The sequence below is a fragment of the Dama dama genome, chromosome 19 (genome assembly GCF_033118175.1).
Source record: "Dama dama isolate Ldn47 chromosome 19, ASM3311817v1, whole genome shotgun sequence".
Classification (NCBI taxonomy): Eukaryota; Metazoa; Chordata; class Mammalia; order Artiodactyla; family Cervidae; genus Dama; species Dama dama.
Genome location: NC_083699.1, coordinates 82,143,471 through 82,168,551, shown reverse-complemented (window position 1 = coordinate 82,168,551; position 25,081 = coordinate 82,143,471). Strand labels below are relative to the sequence as shown.

Below are 25,081 nucleotides of genomic sequence, written 5' to 3'. Positions count from 1 at the left end.
GTAACTGCTGCTAATACACCTTTAGGTAAGAATGGGCATAAACCAATTGAAGCCTTGATTTCATTCTAAATTCAAACCTTAAGAAAAAGCAAAAGCACAATATTCTGGCTGAAATGATCTTAAACCAACAGAACACAGCCAAGTGCCTTTTACACACAGTAGGGCCACCGGAATCTCAGGGGCACTGAGACAGAGAGCATGGGGAAGTCTAAGGGCAGACCCCAGGTACTCCCCAGCAACAGCAGTTATTGCTGATCAGAAACTAACCTCCAGCAAACAGTGAGGCATCTGGCAGGAGAGGGGCTACCAAGGCCCCGAAATGTTTGGAAAAGTATTGAAAGAGCTGGAATGGACAGGCAGCCTCAGTCTGCAGGTGTGCTCTGTACCCAGTGGAGACTCCATTCTGGCAGTGGGTGGTGTTTACCAGGGCAGTCGGTGCATGGGGCTTCTTCGTCCCAGCTGCCTCCACAATGGCACTGCATTGCAATCTGCACCTCCCCACTCGCAGAGCACAGGTTCTTTCACATCAGGAGGCAACGGCCCGGGGAGCAGTCTCAGTGCCTCCCAATGCAGTGGCTCAGACACTGCCATGTTCCCATCTATGAGACCGTCAGGCTGAGTCTGCTGGACCTGTGACCTGACATCCCTCTTTCCACTCTGGCCATACTTGGCTCCCAGCCCAAGAAGAAATGGGCCTACTTTGGCTGAATGGCTTCAAGGCCACAGGAAGATAATTTGACCTCCCACTGATAACCCAAGTTCCCAAGGACGAGTCACCATGGCCCAGACCCACAACAATGGGATGACTGTGGCAGAGTTAGGAGGTAGAATGAGAGTGCTCAGAAGGGACTACGTTACCCGCCTGCTTACTTCACCCTGAGTAAAACTAAACAGGGCCTGAGGCTTCCCTTGCTGTCCAGTGGCTAAGACTCGGTCTGTGCTCCCAATGCAAGGGGCTTGGGTTTGATCCCTGATCATGGAATTAGATCCCACATGCTGCAACTAAGAGTTCGCATGCCACAACTAAAGATCCAGCATGCCACAACTAAGACCTGGCACAGTAAAATAAATAAATTAAAAAAAAAAACAACAAAAAACACTAAACATGGTTTGTGGCCCAAAGAACATAACAAAACACATTAAAGACCTGTGTGATACTCCAGGAGGCCAGGCCACCTGTGAGACTGCTCCCAGGAGTCCCAGGTGCTCGGTCATGTTACACATGCAGATTCCGGAGACCACACGAGACCTACTGCTGAACTGAATGCTCAGAAGTGGGGTCCTCAGATGAGCTCTTTAACAAGCATCACTTAATTCTGATGCATGCTAACATCTGAGAATCACTGTTTGAGATAGAACTTTCCTTTTTCAAAAGATCATCTTTAAGTCTTGAATAAAATTCAACCTGTACCCCTTCTTCAGTCACTTGTTTTATGTATTTCTTCCTCTAATGAAGTGAAACACCTCTGGAAAAAAACAACAAAACAGCTGACAGCACAGGCATGCCCCTTAATGGAAGCATCAAGCCACTGATGTTTATTTAGGTGAGCACTGCCTTTGATTATGTGAACATGTCACATTTATCACATACCTTGTGAGTTTCTGGTTCATTCTTCTTACCTACTTCCTAAAACCACTTGGCTAATAAGGAAAGGGCAAGAAAGAGTCCAAAAGACAGAAAGACATATCAGCAGTGACACTTCCCAATAAGAACCCTGCCAGGGTTGGACTCTAATGGCATCTCTGTGTCAGCTTGGGTTTATTTCATATTCCAGCAGCAAGCTGTGTGATGCAGGGTGTGGGAGCAGGGAAGGGAAAGGGGCTCTGAGGCAGAGCCAGAGTGACACACAGGAATGGAGGCAGGCAGAGGCGCGGGCCACAGCACGTGATGTGGGGACCACACTCGCTGGGATGTCACTGGCTCCATGCCGTTCTCCGTTGCCTCTCCCCGACCCTCAAGGCAAGGTTAGGAGCCCCACTGCATACTCCTGGAGCATCCTGCACCTCCTCTTTTATGGCTCCTCCCTCACTGTGCTGGGATTAGCGTTTCACCTATCCACAGCCACCCCTGTCTCCTTTTTAATCTCTAGTTGGCTTGTCTCTGGGTGTCTGAAGTAGGGATTGAAGTTTCTATGTACGTTACCATCATTAGGCCCCGGAAATGTGGAGACAGGCCTGAATTCTAACATGTGCTCCTATCTGAATTCACTCTACCATATTCTGTGTAAATGCTTTGAGCCAGACAGTTTTTATTTCGGGGGGCAGGGGGCTCTGATGGGTTTTTGTTGCAGCACAGGCTTCTCTCTAGTTGTGGCAAGCAGGCTACTCTCTAGCTGCAGTGCGCGTGGCTTCTCACTGTGGTGGTTTCTCTTGTTGTGGAGCACGGGCTCTAGGGCGTGTAGGCTTCAGCAGTTGTGGCTCCTGGGCTCTAGAGCACAGGCTTAATAGTTGCTCTGCAGCATGTGGTATCTTCCCAGATCAGGGATCGAATCTGTGTCTCTTGCACTGGCAGGCGGATTCTTCACCACTGAGCCACCAGGGAAGCCCCACAGACAGGTCATTTTATTTATCAAGAAATATATTAATCATTTCTCCTGCACTCAATGCACAGAGTCTCCTATACTCAGGCGGGTCTCCTGCATTGCAGGTGGATTCTTTATGGACTGAGCCACCAGGGAAGCCTGTATATTAATCATTTATAAAAAGCTATTTATAAAGCCATACCTTTAAAAAGATAGCAAAGAACATCACCTTGAAATCGCTTTAAAAAAAACCATCAGTGAATGTGCACTTTAAAAATCTACAGAGAACTTTTTCATTTTGTGTTTGTTCCACAGCATTCATGCTATGAGTACAAAAATAGGAGCTCATCAAATAGCACACGAAGATATAGCCCAGAAGAACTCATGCATCAGAAAAACATAACATCTTCTAAATCTCCATGTGTTCCCCAGGTAAGGGAAAACACTAGGATGGTCATTTCTAGTGTACATTTTAGCAGCATTTGGGGATTTAGCACTTACAGTCCCATCGTCTAGGAATGACTCCAAGAATTCATAACATTTCTGAAACCTAAGTGTTACAAGGCTGGAGTGTGGACAAGTCACTGAGCTGATGAAGAACAGACCACTGTCAGCACAGCCTTGCTGTTTTCAACCTGCCTTTACATGTCCGGAGACCATGTTGTAATTGTACTAACAAATCTGAAGATTCATGTACTGCCCATGAAGGGTAACTGGAAATCACCCAGATCCACACAAGACAGGTTTGTTTCCAGGATAAGGGGGTCAAAGCACAGAAGCAAAGGAGAAGAAAACATTTTAGATGACGTCATATTCTCATGATAGTATCCTCTCTATATGAGGTCCACTTGTTAGACCTCGACCTTACATCAAGCATATACTAAAGGGATCTTACATACACTTTAAAAAGGGAAGACACAAATAAAAGAAAATAACTAGCTTGAAAGCAATATGGGAGAACTGAGCTTAAAAAATAAAAATTCCACACTGGTTTCAACAATAATTTGTTTCCAGAATAAGCAAAAGTTCCTAACTATATTTGAAATATTCCCTCCAGACTACCACATCCTTTTCCAAAACTGTCACTCACACACACACATTCACATCTTGTGTTTGGATCTAGTCCTCAGGCGATTTTAGCCAGCCACTTCTCCAAGTCCTGGATGTCAGCAGAGCCAGCATCCCCTCTTCCACCCTTGGCACTGCACTCCAGGAACTCTACTTTGAGCGGCAACTGTGAGAATTCAAATTCTTTGCCTTTCTTCCCCAGCTGAGTAGGGGCAGTGCTGGAACTGTCCAGTGTGCTCGGGGCAGCAGAACGGGTAACCCGTAAAGTATTGCTGTGAGACAAAAGGAAAATGAATCAGGAAGCAAAAAGACCTTAATTCTTATATAACAATTAAAGCCCTTTAGAAAATCACATTAATTCCTAAATAATTCAACACTCACTTAAATACTGAATCATAAAACTGTCAATTATGCTATTAGGATTGTTAAATAATCCTTTGCTTTACAAGTTATAGGTCACTCTCTCAGACAAGACAGGATAGAGGTCCAACCTAACATGGCCAGATGGTGGTGGTTTAGCTGCTAAGTCATGTCTGACTCTCTGTGATCCCATGGACTATAGCCCAACAGGCTCCTCTGTCCATGGGATTCCCAGGCAAGTCTGCTGGAGTGTATTGCTATTTCCTTCTTCTGGGGATCTTCCTGACCCAGGGATTGAAACCGGGTCTTCGGCATTGCAGGTAGTCTCCTGCGTGGCACGCAGATCTTCACCAAGTGAGCCAGCCACCAGGGAAGCCCCATGGCCAGATGACAGGGGGTCAGTAATGAACCAAGGTCACACCAACCTTCTTTCAGCACAGTGCCCCCTTCTACTGGGATTTCCTGCATGATGCCATTTTAAGATATATTTTTACATTACCTGCTGGTTTCAAAACCTTAAGTTTCTGAAATGAAGTGTGGGTAGGCAGATATTTATATTTATCTTGAGTCTATCTCGATACAGAGCTTAGAAATCTACAAATTGCAGGTTCTCATATGCAGTCCAATCTCTTTCCAATTCTAACACCTTCTCAATTTAAGTCACTTAACTGCCACCTGCAGGCCTTAATAAGAAGTGCAAAAGCAAGGCTCACTGGGTCTATTTCTCTCCCCAGAAGCAGAGGAACGTGTGCTGACAAAATAAAGGATGACTTAGTACTGTAAGATTTCATGAAAACTGGTGCAGAATCCATATGAAAAACTAAGTACCTTGTTCAGAAAGACACACATATGGGAGAAGTATTTTAAAAACAATTAATACGAGGAAAAGCCTTTGAGGAGGCGCACAAAGGGAATTCTTTTTTTTTCTTTTTTGTGGTAGAATGCATTTATGAGTTCCAGATTTTCTGAACATTTTAAAGAGGCTATTAAAAATGACATAAAACAGAATTCTATCTCAGAGACTTAGACATTAAGGTGAACACTGGTGGGCTTTCTGGGACTTTTTCATGGGGCACCAAAATGAGCAGAGGAAATGTTAAGACTGTCAAAGCATATGACAGATGAGTGGAGGCAGATGGGGGAAGAAGGTGTACTAGCCACAAGGCCAACACATTCATGTTCAAAGAAAAGTCTGGGTGAAGGAAACCCCTCCCCACCAAATAACAAAACAAAACAAAACCCCACTCAGAGGGGAAAAAAGAGGTTTCACACAACATAGTATCAAAAAGTAAAAGGAACACACTAAAGGCAGGAACTTGTGGCAAGTCAGTCCATAGCCTATTATGATAGGGCCTTTCAGTATCCCTCAGCTTTCTTCTCATCTGTTATCTTAAGGTTATTTACAGATGTGTGACTTGAACAAGTCTTACAGAAGGGTGGGCAGGCTTCAATCATTGGTTTCTGGATCTGTCTGAGCCATGTAAGCATCCAACTCAGCATCCAGGTGTCCTTTTGTTTTCGACATGTACTCATCCAACTGGCTGTCCAGCTGCTCCTTGGTCAGTACCAGGCGAGCAAGGACACCTCTCCCTCGTCCACGGCCTCGGCCTCTGCTGCCAAAGCCCCCTCTTCCCCGACCTATCATACCCCAACCTCTACCACCGATTCCGCCACAACCCATAGCTCCACGCCCTAGGCCCCCTCTCCCAGGAACTCCACGACCTCGAACACCACCTCTTCTTAAGCCCATTCGGGGAGCTACGGCTCGTCCACCTCGGAGCAGGTTTTGACCTCGGAGCGACAACCCGCCCCTAAGCAGGGTTCTTGTGGCACGTCCCCCACGAAGTCCTCCTCTGGGCAAGCCTCTCTGGACAACGGGCAGGCCTCTTCCTCCGATTGGTCCCTTGGCCAAGGCCCCTATGGGTTGGCCTAACCGTGCCTGGATGTTACTCTTACCCAGGCGCTGCTTCAAGCTCTGCTTAAGTTTTAATGCTGCCTGGACAGAGGGTCTATTCTCCATCTGCTGGGCCAGTCTTCTGTTTCTGGCCCTGGCTAGCTGCTGCTGTTGCTGCATCGAAGCCCGGATATTCACTGGCATCGGCGCTCATTTAGAGACATCTTGGTGGTGCTTTTTAGCACAACTTTCAGTGCAGACTGTGCAGCCATCTTCAAATCCCGAGAATTGAAGGAAACGGACGCCAGTGCTCCTCCCGGGGCTGCCACCACAGCTGTGGCAGGCGGGCCGGGGGCCGGCTGAACCTGAGTTGACGGTGGAGGGGCTCGGGTTAACTTGGTGGGCGGTTGGTTAGATGTGTTAAGCGGTAGATTGCTAAGTTAGTCCGTTGCTGTTGGCTGGTCATCCGGTCAGCCAGTCCGCCTGCTCACCCGGCCTGCCTTTTCCTTCCTTTCACCACGGCCGCTGCCGTCAACTCCCACTCCGTGTCACAAAGGGCCTTCTAGGCAAGGTGTTAGGGCCATGGGTCTTCATCTCACTGTCTTCAAACTCAATACATGTGTCACATATGCTCTTTTATATGTAAAATATTTTACAAAAAACTCAAAAGGAAAAAAAAACAAACATTATATTCAGCTCTTATCATTCAGAAAACTATGAAATGTTTCAAAGCTGATAAGGCCTAATTCTCACAAACACAGGATTTAAACTAAACTTAGACTCCTAATTTAACTGATATTAATCTTTGTAACTTTTTAACATTTTATTTCACTGCCCTTATAACACAGCATTTCTTTCTGTATTGTTTTTCTATGGCTGTTTAGAATGTAAAGCAAATGAATCAAGGAAAACATTTTAAACATGGGAAGACTTGAACCATGCTGTTAAAAAAAAATGGATACACATGAACTTACTTATAAAACAGAAAGAGACTCACGGAGAATAATCTTATGGTTGCTGGTTTAAATACATCGCTGTATTTAAAATGGATAACCAACAAGGGCCTTTTGCATAGCACATGGAACTCTGCTCAATCTGGATGGGAAGAGAGTTTGAGGGAGAATGGACATATGTATATGTATGGCTGAGTTCCTGTACTATTCAACTGAAACTATCACATTGTTAGTTGGCTATATCCCAATACAAAATAAAAAAGTTTAAAAAAAATGCTATACAATTTTCAAAAAATGGATATACAAATAATATTACTACTTTCCCCCAAAGATAATGCTCAACAACTGCAACAGAAATTTTACAAAAACAAATCATCTAGCTCCAATTTTCTTAGCTTTGGCAGTCTCAAGAGAGTGAACATCAAGATAGGAGAATAGATGATGAACATGCAATTTCAGAAGGGATAGAAACCATTGAGTAACACCAGCAAGATGACAGAATGGGAGTTTTCAGCACAAGTCCTCTCACAGAAACATCAATTTACATAACCATCCCCACAGAAGAATACTTTCATGAGAGCTAAGGAATCCAGGTCAGAGATTACAGCACATGGGTGTAGCACAGAAGTAAGAGAAGATGCCTTGAAGAGGGCAGAAGGGGCAGTTTCAAATCACCATGTTACTGCTCCTGCAAGCCTGCACAGTGAAGCATGGAGACATATGATTTACACAGGAGAGGGAGGGTAAAACGAGTACCCACTGTGTCATGGAACCCAGCACCAGGCCAGTCCCAGTAGACACAGGCACCTGTCCAGCCAAGACAGGTTCAGTTTCCAGGCTAGCTTCCATGGACCCAGGCAGCAGGCCCACCCACCCACAAGCCCATGAGCAAAGCCAACCTGCCCAAGAAATCCAGTAGCAAGCCCATCCAGATCTCTGGCTGGACAGACTAGAGAAGCACTTTCTCTGACAAAGCTAGTCAATAAAGGCTAGAAGGGGTGATTATTTTTTCAAATGTGCAGACACCAAAATAAAGACCCAAGGCTCATAAGTAATCAGGGAAACATGACACCACTAAAGGAATATGATAAAGCACCAATAACTGGCCCCAAAGAAATGGAGATCTACAAACTGCCTGACATATAATTCAAAATAATCATCTGAAAGTCCTGTAAGCTATAAAGGAACATAGACAACTCAACAAGATGAGGGAAAGACTAAATGAAAAAATCAGAAAGCAAACAAAGATATAGAAATCATGAAAAACAAAAATTATGGAGCTGAAGAACACAATGACTGGATGTGAAAAACTCAGAAAGCTTAAACAGCAGACTCAACCAAGCAAAACAAAAAAATCAGAAAGCTTGAGCAGAGGTAATTTGAAATTACTCTGTAAGAAAACCAAAAAGAAATTGTAAGAAAAGAAAGAAGAAAATCTTGTGGGACATCATAAAAGGAACCAATGTATGCATTATGGGGCTCTCAGAAACAGCAAATAAAGACAAAGAATCAGAAAGCTTATTTAAAAAAAAAATGACAGCAAATCCCCAAATATGGGGAGGGAAATGAACATCCAGATCCACTAAGCCGCTAAAACACAAATGGATTAAACATAAAGAGAACTTTAATGAAACACATTATAATCAAATTGACAAAAGTAAAAGACAGAAGTTGCTCAAAGCATTAAGAAAAAAGTCAACTGTCACAAACAAGGGAAACTCCTTAAGACTAAAAGTGGATCTCATAGCAAAAACCTTGCAGGTCAGTGGAGAGTGGGATGATATTTTCAAAATGCTGGGGGTAAAAAAAACAGCCATCCAATAATACTATACCCAGAAAAGCTGTCCTTCAGCTGTGAAAGACGGATAAAAGCTTTCCTAAACATACAGAAGCTGCAGGAGTTCATTACCACTAGTCCTAACTCATAACAAATGCTAAGGAGAGCGAATCTTCAAGGTGAAGTAGCTAGGACTACAAGAACTTATTAATGGATACACAATATAAAAAGATGTAAATTGTGACATAAGCAACATAAAATGTGGGGGAAAGAGAAGTTAATGTTTAGAATTTCTGTATACAGTCCAAGTTGTTATTAGCTTAAAACAGACTGTCAGTGTTACGTTTTATATAAGCTCATTACAATCACAAAGAAAATAACTGTAGTAAACACACAAAATAAGAGAAAAACTCACAGCATAATAACACAAAAGCAATCATATTACAAAGGAAGAAAGGAAGAAAGAGATAAAGGAACTATGAAACAGTCAGAAAACAATAAAAAAACAGAAGTAGTTCTTATCTGTCAATAATTACTTTAAAGGTAAGTGGTTTAAATTCCCCATTCAAAATACAGAGTGGATAAATGGATAAAAAACTGAGACTTAACAATATGCTACCTCCAAGAGATGAACTCTCAATTTAATGTTCAAAGGGACAGAAAAATATATTCTATACAAATGATAAACAAGAGAATAGGGCTGAATACATATATATCAACAAAATTGACTAAGTCAAATATTGTCATGAGAGACAAAGGTTATTACATAATAAATAAATAAAATCATCAAAAGAATAAAATGTTTATGCATACACACACACACACACACATATATATGCATTTAATATCAGAGAACCTAACTATATAAATATCAGCAGAACTGAAGAGAAAAATAGACAGCAATACAATAATAGAAGGGCACTTCAATACTTTCAACAATCATCCAGACAGAAAGTCAATAAGTGAACAGCATATTTGAACAATACTATAGACCAACTATACCAACAGACATATACAGAACACTACTTCTAACAACTGAAGAATACCTTAAAGTATACATGGAATATTCTCCAGGATAGTGCATATGTTAGGCCACAAAATAAGTCTTAAGAAAAATTTAAGAAGACTGAAATCATACCAAGTATCTTTTCTGATCACAATGATGTAAGAAAACAGAAATCAATAACTGAAGGGAAACTGGGAAATTCACAAATACGTAGAGGTTAAACAACACACTTCTGAACAGCGAGTAAATCAAAAGAGAATCAAAAGGCAAAATTTTAAAAATTTTAACACAAAAATGGAAACCCAATATATGAAAAGTCACAGGATGAAGCAAAAGGCATTCTAAGAGGGAATTTTATACCAATAAACATCTACACTAAGGAAAAAGCTTTCAGGTACAGGTAAACAATCTAACTTCATATCTCAAGAAACTAGAAAAAGAACAAGTTAAGCTGAAAATTAGAAGAAGAAAATAAAATATAAACATCAGAGCAGATATAAGTGAAACAGACTAGAAAAACTGAAAATATCAATGAAATTAAGTCAGTTTTTTGACAGATAACCAAAATTGACAAACCTTTAGCTAGAATAATGAAGAAAAAGATGACTAACATAAATAAAATCAGAAATGAGACACTGTAACTGATACCACAGAAATATAAAGGATTATAAGTGATGACTATGAACAAATTGCACAATCAATCAAAGAAATGGATAAATTCCTAGAAACACACAACCTACCAAGATTAAATCATGAATAAATAGAAAATCTGAAGAGACCAACAGAGGAAGAAGATTGAATCAGCAATAAAAAAACCTCCCAACAAAGAAAAGCCCAGGACCACACGGCTTCACTGGTGAATTCTACCAAACATTTAAAGAAAAATCAATACCAATTCTTCTCAAACTTCCTTAACAATTAAAGAAGTTTTAACACTTGCAAACTCATTTTACAAGAACAGCATTACCCTGATATCAAAGCCAGACAAAGATATTAACTGCCAGTAATGAAAATTACAGGAGACTATCCCTGTGAACATAGGTGCAAAAATCCTCAACAAAATATTAGCAAACCAGATTCAACAGTATATTAAAAGATCATACATCATAATCAAGTGGGATTTGCCCAAGATGCAAAGATGGCTCAACATTTGTAAATAAATGAGATAGCTACACCACATGAATAGGCTGAAGGAAAAAAATCTTATGATTATCTCAATCGATGCAGAAAAAGCATGTGACAAAATTCAACATCCTTTCATGATAAAAACTCAACAGTTATACAAAGTATATACCTCAAAATAAAAATGCCATATATGACAAGTCCACAGATAACATCATACTCAGTGGTGAGAAGCTAACAGCTTTTCCTCTAAGACTAGGAACAAAATAAGGATGCCTACTCTTGCCACTTCTAATCAACACAGTACTGGAAGTCCTAGACAGAGCAAATAGGCAAAAATGAAATAAAAGGCATCAAAATCAGAAAGGAAGAAGCAAAATTATCTCTGACTTCAGCTGACATGATCTTAAATATAGAAAACCCTAAAGACTCCACCGAAAAACAGAACCAATAAACTGAGTAAAACTGCAGGATACAAAAATCAACATCCAAAAACCAGTTCTGTTTCAATGCACTACTAATGAACTATCAGAAATTAAGAAAACAAGTCCATTTATAATAGCATCAAAAACAATAAAATACTTAGGCATAATACAAAGCAGTTCAAAGAGCTGTACGCTGAAAACTGTAAAGCAGTGACAAAAGAAACTGAAGACACAAATGAATGGAAAGACATCCCGTGTTCATTTACACTGTTAAAATGTCCATCTATAGATCCATCTATAGATTCAATAAGCTCCGGGAGTTGGTGACGGACAGGGAAGCCTGGCATGTTGCAGTACACGGGGTCGCAAAGAGTTGGACACGCCTAAGTGACGGAACTGACAGATTCAACGGAATCTCAATCAATGTTTCAATGGAATTTTCCACAGAAATAGAAGAAACAATGCTAGAATTCATACGGGACCACAAAAGAACTATAATGCTCAAAGTAATCAGGTAAAAACAATAAATCTGGAGGCATCACACTTCCAGATTTCAAATTATATTGCAAACCTATAGTAATCAAAACAATATGGTACTTTACAAAGACATACAGAACAATGGAATAGACAGCCCAGGACATACCCACACATATACAGTCAGCTAATCTTCAACAAAGATGACAAGAGTATATAATGGGAAAAGGACAGTCTCTTCAATAAAGAGCTCTGGGAAAACTGGATATCCACATGCAAAACAATGAAACTGGACCCTCATGTTATACTATATACTAAGTCAACTCAAAATGGATTAAAGGCTTAAATATAAGACCTGAAACCATAAAAATCCAAGAAGAAAACACTGACACTATGGCAGTTATTTTAAGATATGAGACTAAAAGCAAACAAAAGCAAAACAAACAAATGTGATTACATCAAACTAAAAAGCTCCCGCAGAGCAAAAGAAACTATCTACAAAATGGAAGGATAACCTGTGGAATGGGGGAAATATTTGCAAACATGTATCTGATAAGGATTAATATCCAAAATATATAAGGACTTCATACAACCCAGTAAAAAAACAAAAAAATAATTCAATTTAAAAAGTGGGCAAAAGGTCTTCCCTGGTGGTCCAGTGGCCGGGAGTCTGCCTTGCAATCAGGGGACATCAGTTCGACCCCTGGTCCAGGAGGATTCCACATGCCGCAGAACACTAGGCCCATTCACCACACGTACTGAGCCCACATGCTTGAGTCCTAAAGCCCATGCTTCACAACGAGAGGAGCCACTGCAAAGAGAACCTGCATAGCACATCAAAGAGTAGCCCCAACTCGTCACAACTACAGAAAGCCCACACCCAACAACGAAGACCCAGCACAGTCAAAAGAAAGTAACTAAAAAAAATTTTTTAATGGGCAAAAACAGACATAGAGGACATACAAACAGTCAACAAATACATGAAAAAATGCTAAACATCACTAACCATCAGGGAAATGCAAGTCACAACCATAATGAGACAGAATTACTAACATTAAGGGGAAAAAAAAAAGATAAACATTGGCAAAGATATGCAGGAAAGGTAACCCTCTTACATTGTTGGTGGGTGTAAATTGGTACTGCTGTAATAAAAAAAGCACTGAGATTCCTCAAAAAATCACAAACAGAACTACTACCACATGATCCAGCAATTCCACTTCTGGATGTTTATCTAAAGGAACTGAAATCAGGATCTCAGAGAGATGAACATACATGCACTCCCATGTTCACTGCAGCATTATTAACAACAGCCAATATATGGAGCAACCTAAATGTCCATTGAAGGACGAACAAAGAAAATGTGGAACATATATACAAGAGTATTACTGAGCCCTACAAAAGAAATCTCTGCCATTTGTGACAACTTGGATGAACCTAGAGGACATTATGCTAAATGAAATAACAAACAGAATAAGACAAATATCATATGATTACACTTTTGTGTGGAATCAACACCTGTCAAACACAAGCCAAATGATACTCACACATCTTGAAAACAAAAAAAACATGTTACAAAATGGTATCACAGGTTTTTGTATTTTTCTGAAGTATTCCTTTCTTATTCTGTCAACAAAAATTTCCATGGCTTTCAAATTTTTTGTTTTTAAAATCTTTCATATCTACTATAAGCTATAGCTAGAACTAGTGGGAAAACAAATTGAGCTTACAGTTTCAATAAACCTGAGATTTTTTTCCCATGAAAATGTTAAATATCTATAAACATCCCATTAATACATTTTATAATTGCATTAATTCTGTTGTCAATTTTTAAACAAGTATATTTCACACTAATCTTCAGGATAATCATGGTAAACACGTAAAACCAAAGACCTTAAGCAATATAATACATATTTCCTAAGTGACAAGATACACAATTAACCAGTAGGACTTATTTTTACTTACATTTCTTTTTCAAGCTGCTGCTGAATTAACTTTGCTGATTTTGCCATTGTAATGTCTGTAAAGAAACAAAAGACATTGTTTAAAGCAGGGTCTTTTCCCAAGACTTCCTGCACATATGGAAAATTCCCATTTAAATTTAGGTTTCTTTGCCCCACCATTTAAAAAAAAAATTTATTTTATATTGGATTATAGTTGATTTATGGGCTTCCCTGGTGGCTCAGGTGATAAAGAATTCGCCTGCAATGCTGGAGACCCACGTTCGATCCTTGGGTCAGTGAGATCCCCTGGAGAAGGAAATGGCAACCTACTCCAGTATTCTTGCCTGGGAAACCCCACAGACAGGAGCCTGGAGGGCTATAGTCCCTGGGGTCGCAAAGAGTTGGGACACGACTGAGTGACTTTCACTTTCATAGTTGATTTGTGATGTGTTACGTTTCAGGTGTGCAACTAAGTATTTCATTTACACATATACATATACCTATTCTTTCTCAAATTATTTTCCCATTGAGATTATTACAGAATACTAAGCAGTTCCCTGTGCCTGACAACAGATCCTTGTTGGTTATTTATTTTAAATACAGTAGTGTGCTTGTGTTTAGTTGCTCAGTCATGTCTGACTCTTTGTGACCCCATGGACTGTAGCCCAACAGGCTCCTCTGTCCATGAGGATTCTCCAGGCAAGAATACTGGAGTGGGTTGCCATGGCCTTACCCAGTGATCGAACCCAACCCAGTGATTGAACCCAGGTCTCCACATTGCAGGTTAATTCTTTACTGTCTGAGCCACCAGGGAAGTCCATAGTAGTGAGTACATATCAATCCCAAACTCCCAACTAATCCTTCCCCCCCATTATCAAAGTAAGCACAAATATTTATAATAATGCTTATAAATATATTAAGCTGGTGACCCTAAAATTGACTAGTCTTTCATAAAAGTTTTCTACATCTTACATTTTAAATCAACACAAATAAGTCCAGCCAATGTTGACAAAAAGAAAAGCTACCTGCTTTGTGATTTTAATAAAAGTTTTCATTCCAACAGAAATACTCAACCTGTAATATGAAACTAAACTAACATTTCCAGCTGATACTAAAATGGTATGTTGCAGCAGCAAGTGCACTCTGGTAATAAAAGGCACTGGTTTGGCACCAGCAAAAGCCAAATAAATATCACTTCCTCTTTTTATATTGAATAAAAGAAACAAAGAAGTCAGTTAATGACCTTAACACTATTCCTGATTAGTCACTGGTAGGGTTATTACTAGCTCCCCTTTAAGAAATGCATTGGGCTCTTCATAGAATGAGAATATTAGGTATGAAAAAGGCCAATAGACATCAGCTAGTCTATCTCATTTTAACTTTCTTTAAGGAAAGAAGTTTATCTTATAATTGAGGTCACACTGGTTTACAACATTATGTTTCATGTGAAACACTGTGATTCAATTTTTGTATACAATATTTCTGTGCTTACTACCAAAAGTTTAGTTTCCATCTATATTTTCAAGTGTTTTTGTTATCTTTGGATAAATACCCAGAAGCAGACTAACTGGATCATGTGGTAGTTCTATTCTTAACTTTTTGAGGAATAGCCACACTGTTTTTTACAGTGGCTACACCAATTTACAATCCCATCAACAGTGCACAACAACAAGGGTTCCCTTTTCTCCATAGCCTCACTAACACATTTCTTTTTGACAACAATGACTCTAATGGGTGGGAGGTAACGTCTAACTGTTGCTTTGATTTGCATTTCCTTAATAATTAATGACACTCATCTTCACTAGTGATGAACATCTTCACATGTGCCTGCTGACCATCTGTATATCTTTTTTGGAAAAACGTCTATTCTGATCTCTGCCCATTTTTAGATCAGGCTGTTCATTTTTGTTGTTGTTGAGTTATATGGGCTCTCCCTTATCAGATATATCTGACTATCTTCTCCCATTCAGTATGTTGTCTCTTTCATTTTGTTAATGGTTTCCTTTGCTGTGAAGAGCTTTTTAGTTTGATATAGTACCACTTGTTTATTTTTGCTTTTGCTTGCCTTGCCTGAGGAGATACATCCAAAAACAAATTGCTAAACCCAATGTCAAAGTCTGAATTTCCTGTTTTCTTCTAAGAGTTTTATGGTTTCAGATCTTCTATTCAAGTCTTTAATCCATTTTGAATTAATTTTTGTGTATGGTGTAAGGAAATGGCTTAGTTTCATTCTTTTTCTTGTGGCTGTACAGTTTTTCCACCAGTATTTATTGAAGAGACTGTCCTTTCTCCATTGTATGTTCTTTGCTCCTATGTTGTAAATTAATTGTCCATATATGTGTGGGTTTATTTCTGGGCTCTCAATTCTGTTCCATTAACCTCTTTTTCTGTCAAATACCATGCTATTTTGATTATTATAGCTTTGCAGTATAATATGAAATCAGGGTATGTGATACTTCCCCCAGCTTTGTTCTTTTTTCTCAGAATTGCTTTGCCTATTCATAGTTTTTTATGGTTCTATATAAATGTAAGGAACTTTTGTTCTATTTATGTGAAAAATGTCATCAAGGACTTTGATAGGGATTTTTACAATGAATTTATAGATTGCTATAGAAAAAATGGACATTTTTAGCCATGTTAATTCTTACAATCCGTGAGCATGAAACATCCTTCATCTTTCCATTTCTTTAAACAAAGTTTTATAGCATACTGCGGAATCCTAGCTCCCCAGCCAGGGATTGAACCTGCAGCCTCAAGCAGTGAAAGCACAGAGGCCTAATCACTGGCAGGAAATTCCCATCCTTGATTAAATTTATTCTTAGGCATTTTTTTATTCTTTTGGCTGCAATTTTAAATGATAGTGTTTTCTTAATTTCTCTTTCTGCTTGTTTTTTGTTAGTGTACAGAAACACAAAAGATTTTGTATTTTGATTTTGCATTTTGCAACTTTACCATACTCATTTATTATTTCTAACAGGCTTTTGGTGGAGTCTTCAGGTATGAGACCAGTAAGAATGGGCACACTTGTCTTGTTCCTGATCTTAAGAGGCACAGCTTTCAGTTTTTCACAGTTGACTATGTCAGCTGTGGGTCTGACAAGCATAGCCTTTATTATGTTAACGTACATTCTTTCTATACCAATTTCATTGAGTTTTTAATCACACATGCATGTTGAATTTTGTTGAATGCTTTTTCTGCATTTATTGAGTTGATCATTATTTTTAAAATGTTGTAGCATGTTGATTTGCAGATGTTGAATCATCCCTGCAACCCTGGAATAAATTCTACTTGATTATATTGTATGATCCATTTAATGTGTTATTTCATTTGCTAATACTTTGTTGAGGGTTTCTGCATCTACGTACATCAGAGATACTCACATGTAATTTTCTTTTTTTTGTATTATCTTTGTCTGGCTTTGATATCATGGTACTGTTGACCTCAAAAAATGAGTTGGGAAGTGCTCCCTCCTCTTCAACTTTTTGGAAGAGTTTGGCTCAGATGGTAAACAGTCTGCCTGCAGTGTGGGAGACCTGGGTTCGATTCCTGGGTCAGAAAGATCCCCTGGAGGAGGAAATGGCAGACCTCTCCAGTATTCTTGCCTGGAAAATCCCATGGATGGAGAAGCCTGGCAGTATACAGCCCATGGGATCCCAAAGAGTCGGACATGACTGAGTGACTTCACTTTCACTTTCAAGAAGAACAGATATTAGGTCATCTTTGAACATTTGGTAGCATTTACCAGTGAAACTGTCTGGTCCTGGACTCTTTGGTTTTTTGGAAGGTTTTTGAATACTGTTTTAACCTCCTTACTAGTGATCCATCTATTCAGATTTTCTACTTCTTTGAGATTCCATCTTGGAAGATGGAATGTTAATGGAAGATGGAAGATGTTAAGAATGTATTCATTTATTCTATGTTGTCTGATTTGTTCACACATAGCTACTCACAGTTTTCTAACTCTCTGCATTTCTGTGGGACCTCTTGCAATTTCTTTTCCATTTCTTATTTTATTTATCTGAGCCTTCTTTTTTTCTTCGTGAGTTTAGCTAAAGGTTTGTCGATTTTGTTTATCTTTTCAAAGAACCAGCTCTTAGTTACATTGATCTTTTCTATGGTCTGACTTTTAGTATTTCCTTCCTTCTACTGACTCTGGACTTAATTTGAAGTTCTTTTTATAGTTCCTTTAGGTATAAGGACTGTTGGGCTTTTTCATTTCTCTTTTTCATTTCTTGAGGTAGGCAAGTATTGCTATAAACTTGTTCTGCTTTTGATGTATCCCACTGATTTTGGTATTCCATATTTTCGTTTATCTTCAGGTGTATTTTTTCCTCCTTTGATTTCCTCATTAACTTAGTATTAGGTTGGTGAAAAAGTAACTGCGGTTTCAGATGGTGAACTTTAAATCACTATAACTAGGTTCAAACACATCTTTATTAATCATAATAGAAACCATTATAGTCAACACATTTTTGCCAACAAGAAATGTTTGTTTATTCCTGTAGCATAGAAATCTGTGCTTTGAGATTCAACAAACTCTTGGAAAGCATTTTCCGCCTCCTGATGGTTGTGGAAGCATTTTCCACCTCCTGCTGGTTGTGGAAACATTTTCCCTGCAAAAAGTTCTCCAGATGCTCAAAGAAGTGGTAGTCAGTTGGCAAGAGGTCAGGTGAACATGGCAGATAAGGCAAAACTTTGTAGCCCAATTCGTTCAACTTTTGAAGTATTGTGCAACATGTGGTTGGGTGTTGTGAAGAACTGGGCCCATTCTGTTGACCAATACTGGCTGCAGGCGTTGCAGTTTCCAGTGCTTCACATCAATTTGCTGAGCATACTCCTCAGATTCAATGGTTTCACCAGGCTTCAGAAAGCTGTAGTGGATCACCAAACAGTGAGCCACAATGTTTTTTGGTACAAGTTTGCTTTGGGAAGTGTTTTGGAGCTTCTTCTCAGTCCAACCACTGATTTGGTCATCATTGGTTGTCATGTAAAACCCATTTTTCATCACACATCACAATCTGATTGAGAAATGGTTTGTTGTTGTTGCATAGAATAAAAGATGGCACTTTGAAACAATTTTTTTGATTTTCAGTCGGCTCATGGGGCATCCACTTATCAAGCTTTTTCACCTTTCCAATTTGCGTCAGATACCAAATAACTGTAGAATGGTCGACAATGAGTTTTTCTCCAATTTCTCGTGTAGTTGTAAGAGGATCACCTTCAATGATCTTCTCTACTGGTTGCTGTCAATTTCCAATGGCTGACCACTGCGTATCTCATCTTCAAGGCTCTCATCTCCTTTGCAAAACTTCTTGAACCATCACAGCACTGTACGTTTGCTAGCAGTTCATGGGCCAAATGTGTTGTTGATGTTGCAAGTTATCTATACTGCTTTATAACCCATTTTGAACTCAGATAAGAAAATCGCTCGAATTTGCTTTTTGTCTAACACTCACTTCCCTAGTTTAAATTAAACAGCAAGTAATGTCATTAGTAAAAAAAAAAAAAATAATAAAGCGAGAAATGCACATTAAAATGGTGTATAAGATAACCACATATAAAGAATGTATTCCAATATCAAACAGCAAAGTTCAACAATGCATAACCGCAATTACTTTTGCACCAACCTATATAGATGTTTGGCAGAATGTTGTTTATTCTTCACATATTTGTGATTTTATCAGCTTTCTTTTTATAGTTTATTTCTAGTTTCATATCTTTGTGGTTCAAAAAGATGCCTGATATAATTTCACTCTTATATTTATTGAAGCTTGTTTTGTATCCCAACATATTGTCTATTCGTGAGAATGTTCCATATGCACTTGAGAACAATGTGTATTCTGTTGCTTTGGGAAGGAATGTTTCGTGTTCTGCTCTAACGTTTCACTTAAGGCCAATGGTACTTTGCTAATTTTTTGTCTAGATGACCAATTTATTGATATAAGTGGGATATAAAGCTCCCTATTGTTATTGCTGTTGACTTCTTCATTTATATCTGTTAATAATTCCTTTTATACTCTGGAGCTTCTGCTTACATGCTTAAATATTAATAAAAATTACATCTTGATGGACTGTCCCCTTCATCATTATACAAGTTCATCCTGTTCTCTTATTTGACTTGAAGTCAGTCTGATCCGATCTGAGATGGCTACACCTGCTTTGTTTTGCCTGCCATTTTTTGGAGTATCATTTCCCATCCATTCACTTTGAGCCTATGTTTCTCTTCAGAGCAGAGATGAGTCTGGGAGAAAGGATGTAGTTGGATCTTGTTTCTCAATACATCCAGCCACCCTGTGTCTTTTGATTGGTAAATTCAATCCACTTACATTTAGTGTGATTACTGATAAATGGGGCTGCCCAGGTGGCTCTGTAGGTAAACAGTTCACCTGCAATGGAGGAGACCCATGTTCAATCTCTGGGTCAGGAAGATCCCCTGGAGGAGAAATGGCAATCCACTCTAGTACTCTCGCCCGGAGAGTCCCATAGACAGAGGAGCCTGGCAGGCTACAGTCCATGGGGTCACAACAAGTTGGGACACGACTGAGTGACCTAACGCTTTCACTTTTTCACCGATAAATGAGGCCTTAGCCATTTTATCTTTAGTTTCCTGGCTGTTCTATATATATCTCCACTGTTCCTGCCTGACATCTTAGTTGATGGTTTACTGTCATGTTTTTCTTAGCTTCCTCCTCTATTACATTTCATGTCTCAAGACTTACATTTCTTGGGTTACCATTAGATTTGTATAAAACATCTCATAGATAACTTAGTCCTTTTTCTGTTGATAGCATCTTATATTGATTTGCCACTATATGAGTTCTGTTCTTTTTCTCTTCCCCTTTTACATTTTGTCATCTCAAATTATCTCTTTTTATACTGTGAGTTCATTACCAAATTCCAGTAGCTATGGGTATTTTACTGCTTTTTCTCCTTTAATCTTTATGCAATAATTGTTTAGCAACCTATTCTGATGTAAAGTTGCAATTTTCTGAATCTACCCACCTATCACCTTACTCTAAGTTTTGTGTACTTTTGCCTCTTCATTTCAGGTAGAAAAGCTCCTTTCAATATTTCTTGTAAGACAGGCCTAGTGGTAATGAACTCCTTCAACTTTTGTCTCAGAAAAGCTTTATTTCTCCTTTATATCCAAAGGGCAACTTTGCTACAGGAATTTTCAGCAGTTTTTATCTTTTAATATTTTGCATAGGTCATTCCATCCTCTCCTGCCTATAGAGTTTCTGCTGAAAAATCTGATGGCCTAATAGGGGTTCCTTTGTAGGTTACTGTTTTTTCCCCTGGGATGCCTTTAAAATTCTTCATCATTGAATTTTGACAATTTTAACATAATGTTCCCTCAAGAAGGTCTTTTACCATTGAGATATTAAGTGTTCTATTAACTTTATGGACTTGTATATACAGTTCCTTCCCCAGGTTCGTGAAATTCTAGCATTTCTTTAAATAAACTCTCTGCTCCATTTTCCCTCTCTTCTTCCTCTGGGATAACCATTATTCTTATGAAGGATAATGAAGTAGGAGAATTAACATAAGATTCTAGATCTATCTTCAAGCTCACTAATTCACACTTCCATTAGGTCTACTCTAGTTTCCAGTGCTTCCTAATGCATTCATCATCTCATTTATTGACACAGTCAGCTCCAGAACCTCTGTGTGGTTTATTTTTTAGACTTTTAATATCTTTGTCAAAGTATTTCTTCTTTTCATTAATTTTATTTCTGAGCTCACTGAACTGCCTTCCTGAGTTTTCTTGTAGCTTGCTGAGTTTTTTCATAACACCTATTTTGAGTTCTCTATCAGTTAAAGTGCAATCTTCCATGACTTAAGTTTGGTTTCTGAAGAACTTTCATTTTCTTTTTGTGACACTGTGTATGTGGTTTCACATGGTACTCAACAAGTTATTCCTCTGCCAGTGCATTTAAAGTAGCAAATACCTTTCTTATGAAGGTAAAGGGTTTTTGTTTTTTTTTACCTCTAAGTTGGAAATTAGAGGCCTTTCTTTTATTTCTCTTGCTATAACACAAGTTTTTCACTTCTCATACTTGAGCCGCCTCTAGCTACATTTGAGAACTGACACTTTCCACCCTCCACTACCTCCGCCTGATTGTACTATCACTGCTTGTGCTCCAGGGTGGCCTGGATGGCCACTGCTGCTAGAGGGAGGGGTTGGCGAAGGGTGGAGGAGGCAGGGTCATGGGCACCTTCTCCACATCTAGGGTTGTCAGGTTTACAACTCACCACCGCTGTGACCCAGGGGATTATGGTCACAGGACCCACCATCACTGCTGCTGCTAGGCTCCCTGTGGTCAAAGGAGCCACTGCAGCCAGGAGGCTGGAGTCGTGTGTGCTGTCCTCCCTGTGGCTACAGGGGTCTCTTGGGCTTCCGGCTCAGCCACGGTGGCCAAGGGCCAAGGCTGCAGGCACTTGCTTCACTGTTCCCTGAGTTCTACCCCTTTTATGTATTCCAGTTCATCCATCTTCAGAAGTAGACTTCTGGATCTCTCCTGTCCTAGTGTGCTAGGCAGAGGAACCTTTGTTGAGTTATGAATGTTTTACAAGTTGTAGAATGCAGGGGAGGCAAAGAGGGTGTCTCACACCTCATGATACTGACACCACTTCTAATCTGGTTTTAAAAATAGTAAAACTAAAGCCTAGTTTTATTGGCTGAGACTAAATAGTTTTTCATTCTTATGAAGCTAAAGAAAAACACTTCTGCAAACTCTGCTTGATGAAATGTGCTAGATGGCAAACTTGTTTAAATGGAGAGACTCTACCCTGTCCTTCCTCGATTGTGTATCTGATAAGACATACTGTTGATCTGATGAACTTATTAACTTGGTAAATTAAAATTATTTATGATTAAAAAAAAGAAAACACTTTATAAATGAATGGTAATAATCATTCCTTTGTCACTCTTTAGAATAGTCTGGTAAGGGAGAATAAAGAAGTTGTTGGAGTATAAATAAACTTTAAGTTTTAAAATCCTTAAAAAATAAATAAATAAATAAAATCCTTAATTTATAGTTCATTAGCAACTGTCTCTCATCCTCAGTAATAACAACTGTAGATAACTATTAGTTCTTAGTAGGAATCCCAGAAAAATTTCAACTATTACTGCCAGAAAACATGATAGTACCTTGCTTATTACAAGCAATTAAGAATGATGGTGTGTTCTTCAGACCTATACTGTCGAGGAGGACTTGATACAGAAACTCAGCCACGTCTTTTACCTCTCGCTGGAAGGCTGCACTATCCACAACAAACACAATGGCCCTGGAGGGGAAAAAAGAAAAACTGGCGCGTAAGCATGCAATAGTGAAGCGGTATGTTGAAAAATGATATCCCTAACTTTGTTCAATTCAATCCTAATGAATAACACAAAATAAGCTCACATACAGGTGTGTGCACAAGTAATCATAAAACATAAGTATTTAACAAAGGACTAGTGAGTGCTACCATGTGTTGATATTTAAAATCCTAGAAGATGATCCTGTTAAAGTGCTACATTCAAAATGTCAGCAAATTTGGAAAACTCAACAGTGGCCACAGAACTAGAAAAGGTCAGCTTTCATTTCAATCCCAAAGAAGGGCAACGCCAAAGAATGTTCCAATTATATAATTGCATTCATTTCACATGCTAGTAAGGTTTTGCTCGAAATCCTTCAAGCTAGGCTTCAGCAGTACGTGAACTGAGAATTTCCAGATGTATAAGCTGGGTTTAGAAAAGATAAAGGAACCAGAGATCAAATTGTCAACATTCTTTGGATCATAGAGAAAGCAAAGGAATTCCAGAAAAACATCTACTTCTGCTTGATTGACTATATTGAAGACTTTGACTGTGTGGATCACAAGAAACTGTGGAAAATTCTGAAAGAGACAGGAATACCAGACCACCTCATGCAATACCACCCTGCCTCATGCAAAACCTGTATGTAGGTCAAGAAGCAACAGAACAGGACATAGAACAATGGATTGGTTCAAATTTGGAAAGCAGTACATCAAGGCTGCTTGTGTCACCCTGCTTGTTTAATTTCTATGCAGAAATGACCGACTGGATGAATCACAAGCTGGAATCAAGATTGTCAGGAGAAATTTCAACAACCTCAGATACACAGATGACACTACTCTAATGGCAGAAAGTGAAGAGGAACTAAAGTGCCTCATGATAAGGGTGAAAGAGAAGCATGAAAAAGCTGGCTTAAAACTCAACATTCAAGAAATGATCATGGCATCTGGTCCCATTGCTTCATGGCAAACAGGGGAAAAAGTGGAAGCAATGACAGATTCTATTTTCTTGGGTTCCAAAATCACTGCAGATGATAACTGCAACCATGAAATTTTCTAAAAGGTACTTGCTACTTGGAAGAAAAGCTATGACAAACCTAGACTGTGTATTAAAAAGTAGAAACATCATTTTACTGACAAAGGTCCATGCAGTCGAAGCTATGGTTTTTCCAGTAGTCATGTACAGAGTTGGACCATAAAGAATGCTGAGTGCTGAAAAATTGATGCTTTCAAATTGTGGTGCTGAAGACTCTTGAGAGGCCCTTGGACTACAAGATTAAACCAGTCAATCCTAAAGGTAATCAAACCTGAATATTCTTTGGAAGGACGGATGCCAAAGCTAAAGCTCCAAAACTTTGGCTACCTGATGCAGAGATGACTTACTGGAAAAGACCCTGATGCTGGGAAAGGTTGAAGGCTAAAGGAGAAGGGGTGGCAGAGGATGAGGTGGTTAGGGAGCATCAATGACTCAATGGACATGAATGTGAGCAAACTCCAGGAGACAGTGAACCAGAGAGGAGCCTAGCATGCTGTAGTCCATGGGGTTGCAAAGTTGGACATGATTCAGTGACTGAATAACAAAAATGAATCAATGACTGTATCTAAAAAGACAGCAGGAAATGATGCTTCCTCTCAAGTCCAGGAAATTGTCATATACAAAATCATGTGATAAGACACTAGGACAGACATTGTATCTGCTAGGAAACAAAGAGGAAGATCATTTACATAAAACTAGATCAAGACGACTTAAAGGAGGGTGTAATAGTTGAGTGAATTTTAGCCAGACAAAATATCATTGTGGCACAGATTGTCTAGAGAGTAGTTTGTGCAGGGCACAAATGCCCTGGAGAACTCAATGTAACCTAATACACAGACAGGTGGGGAAATGAAGGAAAGTTAGGTCAGAGAGAAGAGGGACGTGACACACGATCTACAGAGTTTATGTTTTTCTGTCTTACAAAGAATGTTGTTTATTTGCTAAGTCATGTCCAGCTCTTTTGTGACCCCATGGATTGTAGCCCCCCATGCTCTTCTGTCCATGGATTTACCAGACAAGAATACTGGAGTGGGTTGCCATTTCCTTCTCCATGGTATCTTCACAACCTAGGGATTGAACCTGTGTCTCCCGCATTGGCAGGTGGATTCTTTACCGCATCTTACAAAGAATACTGGTGCCTGAATGAAAGATAAAACTAAGAGGATAATCAAACTAGAAGCAGAGTGATCAGGTAGGGTCTAAC

At 39.2% G+C, this 25,081-nt stretch overlaps 1 protein-coding gene and 1 pseudogene across 1 annotated transcript in view; both read right to left on the bottom strand.

Annotated features, from left to right (window-relative positions):
* Positions 1-2,791: 2,791 nt before the first annotated feature.
* LOC133073733 (serotransferrin-like) overlaps positions 2,792-25,081 on the bottom strand; it is an 83,858-nt gene continuing 61,568 nt past the window's right edge. The window contains 3 exon segments of the mRNA XM_061167620.1: positions 2,792-3,862; positions 13,564-13,618; positions 22,693-22,829. Coding sequence (XP_061023603.1) covers positions 3,649-3,862; positions 13,564-13,618; positions 22,693-22,829 — 406 coding nt within the window. The 3' untranslated portion in view covers positions 2,792-3,648.
* On the bottom strand, positions 3,871-6,809 carry LOC133073732 (chromatin target of PRMT1 protein-like; annotated as a pseudogene).